The sequence below is a fragment of the Gymnoscopelus microlampas genome, assembly GCF_963454915.1.
Source record: "Gymnoscopelus microlampas genome assembly, chromosome: 15".
NCBI lineage: Eukaryota > Metazoa > Chordata > Actinopteri > Myctophiformes > Myctophidae > Gymnoscopelus > Gymnoscopelus microlampas.
Genome location: NC_139952.1, coordinates 28,379,271 through 28,396,449, shown reverse-complemented (window position 1 = coordinate 28,396,449; position 17,179 = coordinate 28,379,271). Strand labels below are relative to the sequence as shown.

The 17,179-nt window shown below is 42.7% G+C and overlaps 1 protein-coding gene across 4 annotated transcripts in view; it reads right to left on the bottom strand.

Annotated features, from left to right (window-relative positions):
• Positions 1 to 17,179, bottom strand: part of bag6l (BCL2 associated athanogene 6, like) — a 25,376-nt gene extending 8,197 nt beyond the window's left edge. For 2 of the 4 annotated variants that reach the window (XM_084080043.1, XM_084080044.1), the window contains exons 1-19: positions 17,036 to 17,179; positions 11,642 to 11,726; positions 10,815 to 10,932; positions 10,212 to 10,438; positions 9,616 to 9,687; positions 9,008 to 9,130; positions 8,702 to 8,913; positions 8,134 to 8,266; positions 7,820 to 8,023; positions 7,107 to 7,335; positions 5,250 to 5,312; positions 4,598 to 4,908; positions 3,486 to 3,608; positions 2,487 to 2,565; positions 1,901 to 2,232; positions 1,402 to 1,648; positions 858 to 1,027; positions 263 to 316; positions 46 to 148 (exon numbers count right to left, since the gene is read on the bottom strand). In XM_084080043.1, coding sequence (XP_083936169.1) covers positions 46 to 148; positions 263 to 316; positions 858 to 1,027; positions 1,402 to 1,648; positions 1,901 to 2,232; positions 2,487 to 2,565; positions 3,486 to 3,608; positions 4,598 to 4,908; positions 5,250 to 5,312; positions 7,107 to 7,335; positions 7,820 to 8,023; positions 8,134 to 8,266; positions 8,702 to 8,913; positions 9,008 to 9,130; positions 9,616 to 9,687; positions 10,212 to 10,438; positions 10,815 to 10,932; positions 11,642 to 11,726; positions 17,036 to 17,112 — 2,962 coding nt within the window. In that variant the 5' untranslated portion in view covers positions 17,113 to 17,179. Of the gene's footprint in view, positions 1 to 45; positions 149 to 262; positions 317 to 857; positions 1,028 to 1,401; positions 1,649 to 1,900; positions 2,233 to 2,486; positions 2,566 to 3,485; positions 3,609 to 4,597; positions 4,909 to 5,249; positions 5,313 to 7,106; positions 7,336 to 7,819; positions 8,024 to 8,133; positions 8,267 to 8,701; positions 8,914 to 9,007; positions 9,131 to 9,615; positions 9,688 to 10,211; positions 10,439 to 10,814; positions 10,933 to 11,641; positions 11,727 to 11,998; positions 12,327 to 17,035 lie in introns of those variants that run through there. The other 2 variants (XM_084080045.1, XM_084080046.1) reach the window with 2 other exon arrangements.

Genomic DNA, 17,179 nt, shown 5'->3' with positions numbered 1-17,179 from the left:
ACACAGATTATAGAAGTGAATACAGTATATACAGTAAATATTTACCATTACAGCGCAGGATGTGTGTAGACATTCGAGTGAACTGCTGTCTGAGGAAGGACATGTTGGTCTGAATAATGTCCACTCCTTCTCGTACTGTAACTGTGGCCTAAAAACAACAACGCACATGGGTATTAATATATTATCAATTCATAGTGCATAATTAACATATTTATTGGCAGTGTGGGTGTGTGAATAAATGAATGAATGAGCTAGCTCTTACGAAGCTCTCGGCTATGTACTCCTCCAGACCGTTGATGAGGTCTTCGGCTGCCGTCTGTGAAGATAACAGTTCATTTAGTAACAGCCAAAGAACCATTTATTAATTAGCCTTTTTATGAGCCTTTAATGATAACGAAAGTGGAGATAGACAGGAAACATAAGAGAGAGCAGGGAAGTGACATGCAGCAAATGGTAAGCCAGGTAAGCGTAAGCCCAGGAATTGAACCATTGACTCACTGTCAGGCATTAGAGCCTATGTGGTTACGCGCCCCAACCACTCAGCTATTTGGCGCCCTAAGGAACTAACCACTTAAACCCTAGCGTCCCTATTCTGAGCATGTCATAATAGGCAAACATTCGGTGAAAATAGCTTATCTACATGCTAACAGCACACATTGATTTGCAACGCTTTGTGAGCTTGCATATCAGCAATTTTTGGCTAAAGGATTTGAAGTAGAGAAAGTGTTTGGCGTTAGAAAAGGAAGGGGCCTAGTAAAGACCCCTGGGGCACTCTGTCCAAAAGGGTTTTAGTGGTTAAATTGGCTGCAGTTCAGAGTTGGTCATCACCAGCAGGTGGCAGTAGAGCACTAACTCACAGCAATGTTGGCATCGGTGGGCTCCCGGCCCTGGAGGTAATGCTCTGTGAAGAACTCGGTGAGCTGGGGCTGGATGCGGCTCAGTGGCTGTGCGTTCCCATGGAGCAACAGAACCATGTCCACCATGGAGAAGCTCTGACACACCAGAGACAGCAGATCCCCAAAGAACCCTGACAGAAAGACACATGATCCTGCCATTAAACTGCTGACAACCCTGTTTGTATTATCCCTCTCTTTTGATCATTTTAATCTACATGTCTGAACCCATATCTATAAACTGTACACCTTCAAGATGAAAACCGTCTGAAACTAAATTGGGACTGCAGTGTAATCCAAGATAGCATCACAGTCTCCTGCCTCAGTTTGTTGCTCTAGATTATTATAATTTATATTACAATAAAGCCTGAGCTACAGCAGACCAAAAATTGTCAATCTACAAGCTCACAACGTGGCACCTTGCGAGTGATACGTTGTGAGCTTGTAGATCTGTCATTTTCTGTGCAAAACACCATCATACAACAACGTATAAACCAGCTTGACTCACCAACAGCGTCTCCGGACCCTGGAGTGAAGAGGTTGCTGGTCTGGGACAGCCTCTGGATGAACTGGGCGATGCTCTCGCTGTTCCCCTGCTGAGCCCCCAGAGAGCCCATCATGGTGGACAGCACACCCTGAACGATGCCTGTGAACAGCTCTGGACTCAGGGTGTCTCCTCCTCCGGCGGGGGCCTGAGGGGCAGGAGAGGGGCCAGTGCTCTGAGGTGGGACCTGCGTGCCAGCGGCCGGCGGAGGCTGTTGATCAGGATTGTGCAATCAAACAAATGTTAAGACTTTTGAGAGAGAGAATTGTGGTAGAATTAAGTGAAAGATTTTATTTTTCTATTTTTTTTTGTTCAATAATGCACAATACACCCATAACATGTGCTATACAAACAGATTTGCTTTGCATACCATTCCAAGACCTGGTAAAAGATTTCTAGAAGGAATTCTGTGTATTTGCACAAATTTAGAGTGTGTGCACCTCCAGTGGACATTAATGCTCACCTGCATGAAGTCGTGCATGCCTTGGAAGAAGCCAGGAACCCCAGGCACAGTCACGGTGATGGAAGGTGCTGCTCCAGAGCTACCAACCCCTGACCCTGACACTCCCCCCAGCAGGGAGCCCAGTAGCTGGGCTAAGTTCCCTTCAGGGCCCCCCTCTGTTGGCTGTCCCACAGAGGTGGTGCTGGTGGTGTGGGTGGATGTCTGTCCGGAGGTGTTGGTTGAGGAGGCGGGGGTTGGCGATGGGTTGGTGGTGGGGGAGAAGGAGGAGTCAGATGAAGAGGAAGTAGAGAAGGAGAAGGATTGGGATGAAGAAGATGTGGATGTTGGATCACCTGTAGAAGTTTAAAACGAGAAAACGGGATGAAGCCAGGTTTCCATCATCTATGGCACGGGTTCTCAACGTGGGGTTAGGGGACCCCACCATTAGGGGTCCTAGCGTTGAATGACAGTGAAACAAGAGACAGGTTCAAGATTCACGAGGACAGGGTCCCAGTGCAAATTGGGGTCCGTGGCCAAATGCATATCAAATTGTGTCTCTGAAATTTAAAAAGTCACTGATCTAGGTTAAATTTTAAAGATGAGTCACCTGGCTGCCCAGGCATCAGGAGCTGTCCAACCAGACCGCTGATCATCTGGGTGAGAGGGGAGGGGGCCAGAGGTGTGCCCTGGGGAAGACAAGAAATAATACTACATGAAGGGCATAGCCTTGTACTACGTTGTACGACGAATAGCGTACAGTCCACAAGCAAATATCCATTCTACAAGCTCATGACATGTTATGAACATGTAGATGTGCCATTTTCACAATATTTATTTTTGAAAATGCCCAATATAGGGACGCCAGGTGGAAGAAAGTGGTTACTACCTTTTGCAGGCATGCAAACAGGGGTACAAAAGGGGTGAAAAAGGTGAGAATGACACATGACCAGGTAAAATACAGACCCACTAGAGGGGTCTGGGGGTCTGTCCTATCTGGGTAAAAGGCTTCTGGCTACACTGTTTTTAAGGCTGAATTGGTGAAATCCATTCATTCATTCTTCTTTTTTTTGCTTTTCTGCCTTTATTGATAGTATAGAAGAGAATGACAGGAAACAGGGAGGGAGAGACAGGGAGTGACACAAAGGTCGTCGGAAACGGGACGCAAACCTGCAACACGCCATCAGGCATCAGAGCCTATGTAGTATGCGCCCGGACCGCTAGGCCAGCGGGCGCCCCAAATCATTAATTCTTAAAGTAAACCATAGGACCCGCTTTCATTGACAGATGACTTACATGCATCCAAACACACATCACTCTTTTGCTTTGAAGAAGTCTATGGAAGAAAGTCTATGATGTTATAATGACACAGTGTAGCCAACCTTCTACCAAGAGAGGACACCCCAAATCTTAGAAGAATTTAGAAGTGAAATAAATGAGTGGAATATGTAAGGGAAAGTGGTATGTGATGGATTCCTCACTAGGGATTCAGTGCACAAAAGACCTCAGAGACGGAATTTTACCACCTTTTTAAAAGCCACCATGGAATTACAAAACCACCAACACCACTCTTTCAGGACCTGTAGACCGGACCCCCTGCATGCTGTACCTGTCCTGGCTGCTGCCCAGCAGTGGGAGGTACCGCTGCCCTGAGGTTGATGGTGGGTCCTCTGATGCCAACAGGTGGGGGCATATGTGGGGAGAAGGAAGGTCTGGTGATGACAACCCTGGCCTGGGGAGGGTGAGGAGGGTGAGCTGGGTGCGAGGGAGCATGCATCATTGCATCACTCTTTCACTTTGAGTAGGCATTAGGGATGGGACGTTTAAACGGTTAACCGTTTAAAGAAAAATATATATATTACCCGTTTAGGACAAATTATGAACTCATAAATATAAATTATTAAAATACTGTATATAATTGTAACTCAAACAAGACTCTAGAAGTGTTACACGCTAGTTGTTTTTCAAAGTGACTGCCACATTAATTGGTTCTAGATGCGGTTCATTCCAATGTGGGATGCGCGCTGCTTTGATGTGCCCCGACATGCGACTCATTATGCCACTGTAGTGACAGCTCAACGTGTTCCACAGCTCAGCGTGCACTGTTTTGATCTGAACCCGTAGCTGATAAAGAGACATCTAGCAAACCACACGGCCATGGAAAACATTTCCAGAAAGACAGATGACCGTTGAATTTATTTGGATGCTATATTAACCTCGTCTTGTCTGTCTGGAATGAGACGGCTTCATTCACACGTACTGCTGACGTCAATTCAGCTGCGCTACATACAGTAGAATGTGATACAATTGCTGCAATTTAAATTTGTATAAACATGATGTCATGCTATTAACCGTGTTTAACTGTTCAACACTCCACGTGTAGGCTACACGTCCCTAGTAGGCATGCATCACTCCTTCCCTTTGAGTACCCCACCCCAAAAAAAAACTAAAAGAAGAAACATTGTGTGAATCATGAAGGTGGTCTTCTTGTGACTCAAAACAGTTACAATATAATAATCTTGTATCAAATATAAGAATTTAAAAGTGAAATAAACGAGTGGAATATGAAAGGGAAAGTGTTATGTGATGGATTCCTCACTAGGGATTCTGTGCACCCAAGACCTATGAGACTGAATTTTAACCACCCTTTTAAAAAGGCACGGAATTACAAAACCACAAACAGCACTCTTTCAGGACATATAAACCCCCTGTATGCTGTACCTGTCCTGGCTGCTGCCCAGCAGTGGGAGGTACCGCTGCCCTGAGGTTGATGGTGGGTCCTCTGGTGCCAACGGGCGGGGGGATATGTGGGGAGAAGGAAGGTCTGGTGATGACAACCCTGGCCTGGGGAGGGTGAGGAGGGTGTGAGGGAGCAGTCCCGTCTGCGTTGGTGGCAGGGCCGGGTGGCATTTGGCCTGGATGCCCCCCAACAGAGGCGGCAGCAGCCATGGCAGCGGCCTGGTGGGAGATCTGGTGCACAATGGCCTGCATGAACTCAGGAGGGAGTCCGGGGATCTGGATGGGCGTGGCACCTAAAACACAAGACACGTTGAATCTTACACCTTGTCATACTTCGTACCCTTGACAAATGTCATTTTCAAATGTACTTTCAAGTAAAGCTCCACAGCTTTTTATTTTATTAACATGAGTGAAGTATTTTCAACTCAAATGTCACAACACCTTTCTCAATCAAAAATACATCATTTATGTCAAAAGGATCATGCGATGAAGAATAAATAACCCTTAAGTAGGAGATGATTCAAAACAATAAATCTCACAACATGTGGACTGTTAGAAACGGACCAAGGCTGAAAGTTATGATGGTGAGATCTGGTAATGTAGAATATCTTTCGGGAAAATGTAATCTTCTCACCAGGTGGCCCAGAACTGCCAGCATTTGGCTGACCTGGAATCTGTGGCCCACCGGCCGACTCGCCTGTGGAACACAACATCAGCAGGTGGTCAGAAAGCTATCTGGATCATGGATAAACAAAACTGACTCCAGAATGATTAACTCTTAGCTGGGACTGCTAATATGTTTAGGACAATGGTTCTCAAAGTGAAGTCCTTGAGGGGGTTCCAGGGGGCCCCCAGCCAAATTAGTTAGCATCTTAATCAGTTTAACCATTCCTTCTCCAAAATATAGGACCAGACAGATATCACTTCGCATTGTGACAAATGTAATGCAATAGAGGCAAATCTTCTCTACGGTTTCGCTCTTTGTCCTCGGATAGAGAGATATTGGAATAAGATATTTGAGACATTCTTCGATATTGTGAGTACTCATATATATATTGATCTCGATCCTGTTCTAATTATACTGGGAATGTCAGATTCCATTTCTATGTTGAAGGGAGCAACTTCTCTAATATGGTCTGATCACAGCTAAAAAATATATATTTTGACAAATTTGAAAAAGGAGGAGGCTCCTACATTTAAACAGTGGCTCAATGAAATGACTAGTACTAGGAATGGGTCAGAATAATCAAATAATTTTTATGATAAAAAATCGAATATTAAATAAATGTTATTTTATTTACTTTTGTTATTATTTTTGAATTCTGTTGCAAAGACTATTGTCATCCCACAGTAACTACATTTTAGAGGATACCTAGCATGGGTGTAATATTAATTTATTCTCTATTTTGCATTTACAGGATGTAATTTGAGGGACTTTTGATATATAAATACACAAACATTGATTTATTTATTTTTGTCCTCATTATGACCTAAAGGTGTGAAAAATATATTTTTCATTTCACCTCGTCTTTAATGGTTTAGTTACAATAATGTAAAAGATGCACATGTTACTGTCTGTTTATTTCTGAAAACCAGTTTATAGGCTAATGCAATGTTGTTATTGTAACCTAGGATGGTCATCTGATAAAAAAACTAAATTGTCTGTCCTGATGAAGGTCTAACGACCAAAACGTTGAATAAAGAGCTACATTTTTTTGCAAGATTCAGACGGTGTGTGGGTAATATTTTTTGGTTTAACCATCAGAGATCTCCTCCCAAATTGAGCACTTTTGACTTACGCACCTGTCGCCAACCCTTGAGGTGTGCATCGGCCTCCTTCACAAATGAAAAAACTAAACAAATCCCCAGAACAATTTCACACAAACAAATCCCCCCCAAAACATTAAAATAAAAATAGGTCAAATATTCAAATAATCGTTATAAACCCATTAAAACCTGAGGCGATTCTTAAAAATGTTTTCTAAATCAGTAAACATGTTTTTTTGAAAGAAATCCCCCCCAAAAAATGCAAGATTTTTCCAAAATTCCAGATCTACGGTGCCGCGCTATGAGCTTGTATATCTGCTATTTTTGAATAGCCAAAGAAATCTAAAGTGACACAGTTGCGTTCCAGGTCTTAATGGGTTAATAGAATTATATTAATAGAATTTCATTTTGGTCACTTTTACACATCCCTAACTAGTACACTTCACCTCGAAAGAATAAGGTACTCCTCCTTAAAAAATAAAGAGACAATCTGACACGGTTTGGCTGCCCCTCGTTCGTTACTTGAATAGTAACGCTTGATGGACACAACACCATTAGTGTGGTCGACTGTCTACTATCATCTTCTTTTAATTCTTTACTCTTTACAACACAAATCTTGTAAGGGGGTCCCCAGCACAAAATATTTTCAGATGGGATGGGGTTCCGTAGCCAAAGACATATACATTTGGGGGTCCTTGACATGAAAAGGTTTGAGGACACCAACCGTCAATGTTCATTTGCATCATAACCACGGGCTCCATGGTTTGATGGGTGATTCTGATGACTCGCGGACCTCCTTGTCCGGGCTGGTGATTGGTACCGTTGGGCTGAGAGGGCGGCGGCTGGCCGTGGCCCAGCTGATCTGTTTGGCCAGTAGTCGCAGAGGGTTGGGCTTGGCCTTCAGCCGCCTGTCTCCCATTGGACGTCATGGTAACTGTGGTCCCTAGGTTTATCTGTCGGAAAAACTCACATCAATCAATGCTTTACAGTAATGGTTCCCAAACAGTGTGGTGAGCCACAAGTTCAGGTGTGCTGTGGGATTTTCTAACAATCACACATTATTATTGCAATAGAATATACAGTGTACAACTATACAAAGAGTTAAATTTACTATATTATTTTATGCACACGTTTCTCAATACAGAGGCAAATTCTATACCCTAAAACATATTTTCAATCACTTTCAACCTGGCGTCCATATTTTTAGTTCATTACTATTTTTTTTCCACAAATAGCAGATCTACAAGCTCACGCATTGTGAGCTTGTAGATGGGCTATTTCGCTATGAACACAGGTGTGCCTTGAGATTTTGACTTGCCCAAATTTAAAATCCACTGTTTTACAGGAACCGGCATGTTTATTTCCTATGATGTAAAAACAATATTTCATATGGGCAGGAAAAATGAAATGACCATCATCATGGCAAAGTAAACGTACTGGAATGGGCATGTGTGGCAGCCCAGCCTGCAGCAGGACAGGGGAAGTGTAGTGGGACATTGGTCGCACCACATGGAGGTGTCGGGGAGGAGTAGCAGCGAGGTTACAACGCAGGTCGCCCAGGGCCACCAAGGTGTTGCCCAGTAGACGCAGGGCATCCCCAACCATGTTCAGAACACGCTGGTCCTCTTCTCTTTCCTGGTTCTGGAAATACAAACAAACAGGATTGTTAGACATTCTCTCCTCAGTCACTGATGTTAGTTGTATGTGTATTATAGATATAGAAATATATTTTACACATTTTATGTACCCACATTGTTGTTGTAGTCTGCTGAAGTGGCTGCGCCCAGGATTGAATGTGTTCTCTCAATGAAGGGACGCAATTTCTCCTCCACCCGCCTCACTTCAGACAGAACCTCCACAAACTCCGCCGGGCTTGGATGATGACTGAAAAGGCAAACAAAGTAAACGGGAGAAAACTTTTAAAACAAGGAGACCCGCTTGGTTTGTTTCCCTCCAGGGGATGGTATGGTACTGTATATGATGGAATGGTATATGATATTGTCGCTGTCAGGCAGAAACCATGCATGTCCAAAACCGTTCCATTTTCAGGAAACAGAAAAAAAGAGCCTGTGTTCCAATGGATCAAATGTAGTTGTTTAGTCACAAGATCTTTTTAATACTTTTCATTGGTTAAACATTTCTAAAACCAGCAGACAGACTTAAACACTTTCAAAGCTTTTCAAAAAGAGTGAATATAGCCGATATCTTGTAGGACGAAGTTAAGTAGGATATTCATGTATGAACAAACGTGAAATACGGAAATCCAAGGTTTCTGCTCGATAGCAACGATATGGTATACCGGTATATGGTATGTATTACTTGGGACCAGAGTGAGGCGGTCCCTCCGTTTGGGTGGAGGAGGTAGAGGAAGAAGGAGCGGGAGGCGGTGCTGGTGCTGGTGCTGGAGAGGAGGTATCCATGGGCTGTGAAGCTGCAGCTCCTGTTGCTCCTGCGGTGGAGGAAGAGGAGGAGGAGGAGGAAGGCTGAGACGTCTCCGGCTCCGGTTGAGCAGTGACATCGCTGGACTGACCCTGAAACACAGGGTCAAAAGCATCGCTCTTCATAACAACGCACACAATCACTGTTGAGTTTCTGGCTAACTTCATTTTTGGGCAGAAGGCTCACCTCCAGTCTGTCGATCAAAGATCTAGCATCTCTCAGCAAGTTCTCCGCCAGCTGCAGTCTCATCCTTGGCTCGCTCTGCAGTGATTGGTCCATGTTGATGTGCACATCCAGTGAGCCATTGCTCTGCAAACAAACCATTTTCAAAAAGGTTGACAAAAGGATTAAGGCAGGGGTCTTCAACAGGGGGTCCGGGACCCCTAGGGGGTCCTCAGAGTTAATACAGGGGGTCCGCCAAATCTTTGTGTGATATGCTTCTTTTTTTTTACATTAACCACTTGAACCCTAGCATCCCTTTTCTGAGGAGAACTTTAGCCAAAAATAGCAGATCTACAAGCTCACAATGCCTCGCGCTGCGAGGCGTTGTGAGCTTGTAGATCGGCTATTTTTGGCAAAAAGTTATAGGTGTAGAGGGAAAAAAAGAGCAGCAAAAGTTTAGCTGAAACACGATTCTTTTACAATATGGAGGGGGTCCCTGCTTCATCTCTCTCTCAGCTAGGGGGTCCTTGGCCTGAAAACGTTGAAGACCCCTGGATTAAGGACTGAAAATGCAGAAATGGGCAGCAAATAATGTGACAGGTGGATCTACTTGGCAAAGAGTCTTTCATTACCCCAGTACTGGTGCTGACTCTGGCATTCCTTCCCGAGTTGCCAACCCCTGCCATCATCTGCTGAACTTGCATCTGTAGAGAAGAATCACAATGATAAGCTCTTAACAATTTTCTGGGACTAGCTAAATGTTTTGGCAGCCTGGCAGGCAATGCTACATTATTGGTACTAACATTAACACCTCTCAATAGCCCTATTTGGATGAGATTAGTTAACCGAATAATGTCTGAGAGGGCAGCATAAAATATTTACCAGACTCCTGAGCTGGCCAAAAAACAGTAGGTAATCTGCTGTGTAATTTCCACAGAGGTACATTAATCCTGTCCCAACAGGGCTATAGACATTAGAATATGAATAAAGAACGTCATAACACTTCCTGTCAGTCTACAAACACAAACAACTACAAACAATGGTCATGATGGTTTCACCTATTTTCCATTTTGACAAATGTGTGCAGGACATGCACAGCGGCAATAAGAAAGTAGATGTACGAGTAGTAAAATTAGGTGGTTTTCCAACATAACCACTATTATCCGGGTAGAATGAGAGGTTCTCAATCAAATACACAGTAAAAATAGTGACATTGTGAGTTTGTTACCTGTATCTCCGAAGGATCCATAATGTTGACAGGGAGGTTGAAGGTACCAAGCATTACATAGCTGTTCCCATTGCGGTCATGTGGTCCTCCTGGGGGGGCTGTGGATGCGTGGCTGGTGCTAGGTCCACCCTCCGCCCCCCCTGTAGACACCCCTCCACTTCCAGAGCCAGTCATGGTGGTCTGGGGCGGTGCTCGCTCCACCAGGTGAATTACTTTCCCATCCACATCTGACAGACAAATTAAAAGACCACCATTGTTTTGGTGCATCTTTTAGCCTACTGACTACAAATCAGGAATACTTGATTACTGCCGACCATTTCCAAAGCATAGACACAATAAGCAAATAATAACTAGCTTCTCTGGCTAATATTCCTATTCCATCCATCTCCAACAGATCCTGTTTTATTTTTAAAATCCTATTTGGCCTTTAAAATTGCATAAGATTGTTTGGAAAGCATTAGTGACCATAACCACTGGGTTTGTTTTGTTCTACCATTAGTCATTACATTGCATTATAGAATAAACAGACTGTATATCACATAGTATAATGCATACTACATAGCTATTGTTTAACTGGGTAGAAAATACACTTATTTTACTCACTGTACTCGGTCAATGTCTTCTCATCTTGCAATACTCTGCCCTGGTAGATGAGCCTCTGCTTCTCCACTGGGATCTCAACAGATGTGGCAATGTGTTCCTTGAACTCTTTCACAGTTAGCTGAGGGCGAAACGCATAGACACACTCAAATACCTTCAGACAGCAACATCACAAACTGTCAAATACATGAATGAGGAAAGGAGACGTGCAATGATTATGAGGTTTTCTCTGCAATGCCTCATAATGCCCTCACTGTTAATTTATCCATTTGTAGAGTGTACAAATGGACCGAAACATACAGGTACTTTTGGTTCCATTTCCAGTTATAATTGACACTGAGGATTTTACTGTGTAAAGCAGTGGTTTTCAACGTGGGGCAGAGACCCCCAGGGGTCTTTGAGGGGTTTATAAGCGGTCCCCAGCTAAATGAGTTGACTGATAGCTAATAAACACAACTGCTCCTAATAGGTAGATAGATAGAATACTTTATTGGCAGTTTAAAACAAGTCACAACAGTATCATTATACATGGGTAGAATGGGTAAAGTTTGAGAACAAATTTCACATATTATGTGAAAATGTACTGTGAAAAATTCCCCCAAAACAACTGGAGAATTAACTTATCTCAAAATAGATATAGCAAAATATTTTTAAACAAACGACAGACCACAAAATCGTATCTGCGACACTTAGATAAAGATAGGTGTTCCACAGATATACAAAATAATAATAATCTAGGTCCCTGGCCTAATAATGCATATCAAATTGGGGGTCCTTGAAATGAAAAGAGCTGAGGATGAACTGTAGTGTAAAGTATGAAAGACCATTACCTCGCCTCTGACTTTGTAGGTCCTACTTTGAGAATCCAGTGTCTTGACAGTGACCTCAATCATGGTACCAGGCTCCGCCATGTTTCTGCAGCAAAAAAAAGGGCAATTTATTACGTATTTTACTTCAATAAACTATAGCTGTCAACGTTACCGCAGGAAAAGCCAGGAAATCTGTTCCACTCACTCACAACTAAAAAGTATCAAGTATCAAATCAAAACCACAGAGGAAAGGGTGACACAATATTTGTCACCATTTCCTTTGTGGTTTTGATTTGATACTTGATATCTGTCACAAATAATATCATTCAATCTACCACAATTAAATGTAGTAATAATCCAGGTAACGGTTGATCTCACTTGAGCAGAGGTTTTACTGCGACGGTTTGGTTGTTATTGTTGTTAGCCGGCCGGCTAACGTTGGCTAATCCTAATTAGCTAGTAGGCTGGCTAGGCTAGGCTAACCAGCTAAGGTTAATCTCCCGAAGGAGACGGCTGTCTGTTTTAGGTCCAATGTAAAAAAAGAACACGCAGACTGTGGTGTTTCTTGTTACCTAGTATATCTATCATCAAAGCAGTTTGATTTGTTGTAATAAATCCGTCGTTTGTCGACTGTCTAACGATGTGTAGTTCTTCACACGTTAGCTTAGCAAGCTAAAGAATTTTCCCGTAAAAGTGCGACCCCGCTGGTCGTTTCTAAAAAGACCCGTGTGACGTACAAGGCTCGGTCAGTGTTGCCATGTCCGCTTACTGTAAGCGACTTTGGGCTTATATTTCTGTGAAGTTGCTTATAAATATTGGTCGTGTTTTTTTGGGCTTGTTTCTAAAGTCTAGTTGCTTATTTGGGCTTGCTTCACATCTTTTAAATTATTTTAACTAGTGGTTCTCAAATATTTTCATGTCATGGACCCACAAATTAATATGTGTCCCTATAAAGCCAGGGAGCCAAATACCATACCAGATTCGGGTTGTTCGAATTTAAAAAATCTTCCAAATATTCCACATTTTATTTCTAGATTTTTTGAAAATAGAAGATTTACAATAGATCTTGTCGCATCGTGACGCATTGTGAGCTTTAGCCTATACAGTAGTATATATATATATACTGTGCCATGGTCATGCTGGACCTCCAAAAGGCATTTTACACCGTAAATCTCTATATTGATTGATAAGATAAAAGCAATCAGCTTTGATATCAGTGAACTGGATGCAATCATATCTGGAGGGGAGAGAACAGGTGGTGGAGGTGAACAGAACCCTGTCCCAGTGAGAACCCCATCCCAGTGAGCTGTGGCATTCCGCAAGGAAGCATATAGGGCCTTAACTGTTCCTAATATATGTAAACGACATGACATCAGCTTGTGACTGCAATTTATTCCTGTTCGCAGATGACTCTCCTGGTCTCGGGCAAGGACAAATTGCAGGTTGAAAAAATCCTTAGCTCTGAACTCGGCACACCACAGCCCAGGCACCCTAGGCTGCAATGCCGATGACCTTTTCTGCGTGTCACCCCCCCCCCCCCCCCCCCCCCCGATATCTCTCCCCATTTCCTGTCAGCCTACTTTCCCTATCCCTCTCTAAAATAAATTAAGGCATAAAAAAAGCAGGAGCACTCATCCAATGTCAGTATGGCAATGCATGCACCTCAATGTACCACAAAGGCCTTAAAACAAGGCTCCAGACATCCCAAAACAAACTGCTCAGGTTACTACTTGGTCTCATCTACAACTCATCTAACCCCTGCTCATTTTGCTAGGATGGCTCAGGATAGAGGACAGAGTAGAGCAACTTGCAATGGGCCTGGTCTACAAGATCAGGCCACCTCACCACAAAGACACCCATGTACCTGTCAAACTACGGTACTTCAAAAACATTAAACACAACACCAGAGGGAGCTCCACAAATCACATTCAACACAGATTTGGCTCTATGCCAACAAAATGTGGAATGCCCTACCAACAGTCATAAAAAAGTGTGAATCCTTACTCTCCTTTAAAACTGCACTTACAGGTGACTGACTGCAATTAAAAAATTCAAACCTATCACCAGAAATTGGGACCCCAATGGAAACAAGCCATAGTGCTTTCTTGGGTTCAATCCTTTTAGCATTGTATTTGTTTTAAATTGCACCTTTTGTGCTTCTATTGCAAACTGTTAATAAAGTATTCAATACAAAAAAAAGTTTAAAGTGCTCATATATGGCCCAGTGCCCTAGTTGCTTCTTTTGGGCTTTTTTTCCTAGACCTTGTTGCTTATTTCTCTCACAGAATCTGGCAACACTGGTCTCGGCACATCCATATCAAGTGCCTGAGCGCTTGTATGGTTGTCAATATCTTTGATTGTCACTTCTGAAATGTAATGTGTTTTGGTGTTCAAAACGTTGAAAAATAATAAAGTGGAAATAATAAAACCGCGAAGCTGTATTAAAGGAATATACACAATGCATACAACATTGTATTACAATAATATATTTGATATTCAATGTATTATAATAATTATAATTATATTATATTATATTGTGTTGTGTTGTGTTGTGTTGTGTTGTGTTGTGTTGTGTTGTGTTGTGTATTATTATATTATATTATATTATATTATATTATATTATATTATATTATATTATATTATATTATATTATATTATATTATATCATATTATTTTAGACAGCTTGGCAGTATGAATTTGAAGCAGAGAGCTTTTGGAAGTTCTCTCTTCCTTCATATAACGGGTTAGGCTCCATATATTTCCCAACAGAGTTCTTAAAATAGGTTGGAGCGCCTTTTCCAGGAGGACACACCTAAAATGAAGCGAATGAATAACCACCATACATGCAGTAGCCTACATACAGTGCAGTGGTGGGAAAAGTACAAATGTTTTACTGTAAAAGTATCAATACCGCAATGTAGAAATACTCTGTCACGGGGGGAAATTCCCCCGTCACGGGGGCAATTGTAACACTCTGACTTTGTGCATTAAAGTAATATTCTTTTAGTCTAGTGAAAGCTTATTAATTAGGGCACATATATATGTTTTTATAACAAAAGATGACTAGTATATTTCAAGTATTCTGTGAATCATGAAGTTAAATGTATGTGTTACTTTTGACCCCAATCTCCCCTATGTTTTGTGATGATAATCTAAATCTGCAAAACTAGTAACTAAAGATGTCAAATATTTGTAGTGGAGTAAAAAAGTACAATATTTGCCTCTGATGTAGCGGAGTAGTAAAAGTACTGACATTTGGAAATACTCCAGTAAAGTAAAAACACCTCAAAACTGTACAAGTAGCCTACAGTACTTGAGTAAATGTACTTAGTTACTTTCCACCACTGGTGTGTGTGGTTCATGCCAGGCGTCAGTCAGACACTCTGCCTGTGTGCCTTCCCTTTCCTTGACATCATAGGCAAGTTGAGACGGAGTCGTAGTAGGTGTGGCAACAGAACAGCCAGAGGAGGAGTGTGTGTGTGTGTGTGTGTGTGTGTGTGTGTGTGTGTGTGTGTATGTGTGTGTGTAATTTGTGCCTCATTCAAAACGCAAAACTGTGTGTGAAACAGAAACTGTCCTTATGCAACGCAAAAATCCGAGAGCTTATTAATATGTGTTTATGTGGGATCATAGATTATTGCGTCTCAGTGTGAGCTTCTTCTAGGAACAAACTTATAAATAGCTGGAGTGTGGACTGTGGAGCGCCCTTAAAGTTGGACTTGAGATTGTAATCACGCGAAAACACCGTTTCTCGGTTCTAAACCTAGAAGACGTCCATGGACTTGAAGTACTTCATGGACCTGTTGTTGGACTCGAAATAATGAATGTGAACTTGGCCAAGTGATCAGAGGGGTGGAGGTAATAATTTAGTTCTATTTTATTTTAGATAATATAGGACAAGGACAATATATGTATGTATATATAATATACGTTTTCTCCGAATCCGATCATATAATGCTAGAGATGGCGGCCTTTCTCCATGCCTATATAAGACATATTAGACTTATATATTGTGTTCTTACTATTTGTATGATTGGTTTTCGTCCCTGTTCTCGTGTAGGCTATTGGCTATATAGAGCATGGTTGATATAGAGGCAATTGTAATCGACACAGAATAAACACTGCATAATTTACATAAACAGGAATTGTGTCAAATCCAATAATTGGAAGGAGTAGCCTACATTCTGTTTCTACCTTTTTTCCCCTTCTAATTTCCAAACTTCACCTCCCCATCCCACCCCCTATGATCTGACTCATAGGTTATGTTGCATTGCAGGCAGCTCTCCATCATTCTCTTGCCTCTTTCCCTTTCAGTCTGCAAATTTCACCCCTCGGGTCCCCTCAAGCACCCCCTCACTTGGCACTCTGTGGAGGTAGCTACCATGCGAAGATTCAGCTCTGAAGGGTCCTTACTGGATCTGGACTTTCTCCCATGGAAGAAGGTGGCGCTGAAGGACCCAGCATGTAATAGGAATAGGGAGTCGGGCACCTATACCCCCCATCTAGAGGGGGACGAGGCAGCTTATGCCAGGTCGCCCACCCTTCCTCAGAGTCCTGCCATCCTGGAAACAGGGCCAAGCCCGTGCAAGGCAGAGCTGACCCGGGAGCTCAGCGCCAGCGTGGAGAACTTCACAGAGCTCAGCAAGCGGGATGACAACCACCTGGGCGTGGGTGCCATCAGTGAAGGGTGCCGGGCCTACAGTGACGGCCAGTTGGCCCCTGCGTCCAAAGGCAGCACCGAGAGTTTGGAGAGGGAAGACCACCCTCCACCCTCCTCACCCTCCTCACCATCCTCCCCTGCCAGCCCCCTTTCCTTCAGTTCGTATCACCGTCACACCGCTAAAGCCAAGCTGTCATCGGCCAAACTGCACCTCAAGGGCCTGTTTGGGCAGGTACTGTAAATGCTCATTGTGAAGTTCATAATGTCTTTGGTGTGTACCCGTTAAACCTGCCTACGTGTGCTTTGTAATGGGAAGTATTGTGCTACTCAAAACCTGCCATCATGGCGTTATGGAAATTATGGCTTTACTGGGTTTTTGAGAGCCAACAGGAGGGGAGTGGTGTTCCATAAAGTATTTTCTTTTTTCTTTTTGTTTCAGAGCCCACATTCGTCAAACTCAAATTTATTCAATGCAGAACAGAAAGACAGGTAATTATCATGAGCAACCCCTACTGCACTATGCTGAATTGACCAAAGAAATAACTATTTAATCTTAGCAGGTCATTATTGATTGCAATATCAGAGGTCCTATTACACCGCAATTAGGGTACAAACTGCTTTTTAGAAAATATGTAAATGTGGATAACCTGTTGCATTGACATGTGGACAAAAAACAGAATACATAACTTTTATCTTATCTCACTATCATTTTTCTTCTCTCTTTCTCTACATTTATGTCACCTCTTCCTCCTCACCTCTCATGTTCCTCCACAGTGCAAAAGAGAGGAGATCTCGTCTGCGGTTTATGCGCCAATGGAGTCAGGTTGGACATGGTAAAGGCAAGTTCAGCCGGGAAGAGCTGGAGACCTGGGCCGAATCACTCAACTCCCTCCTGGCAA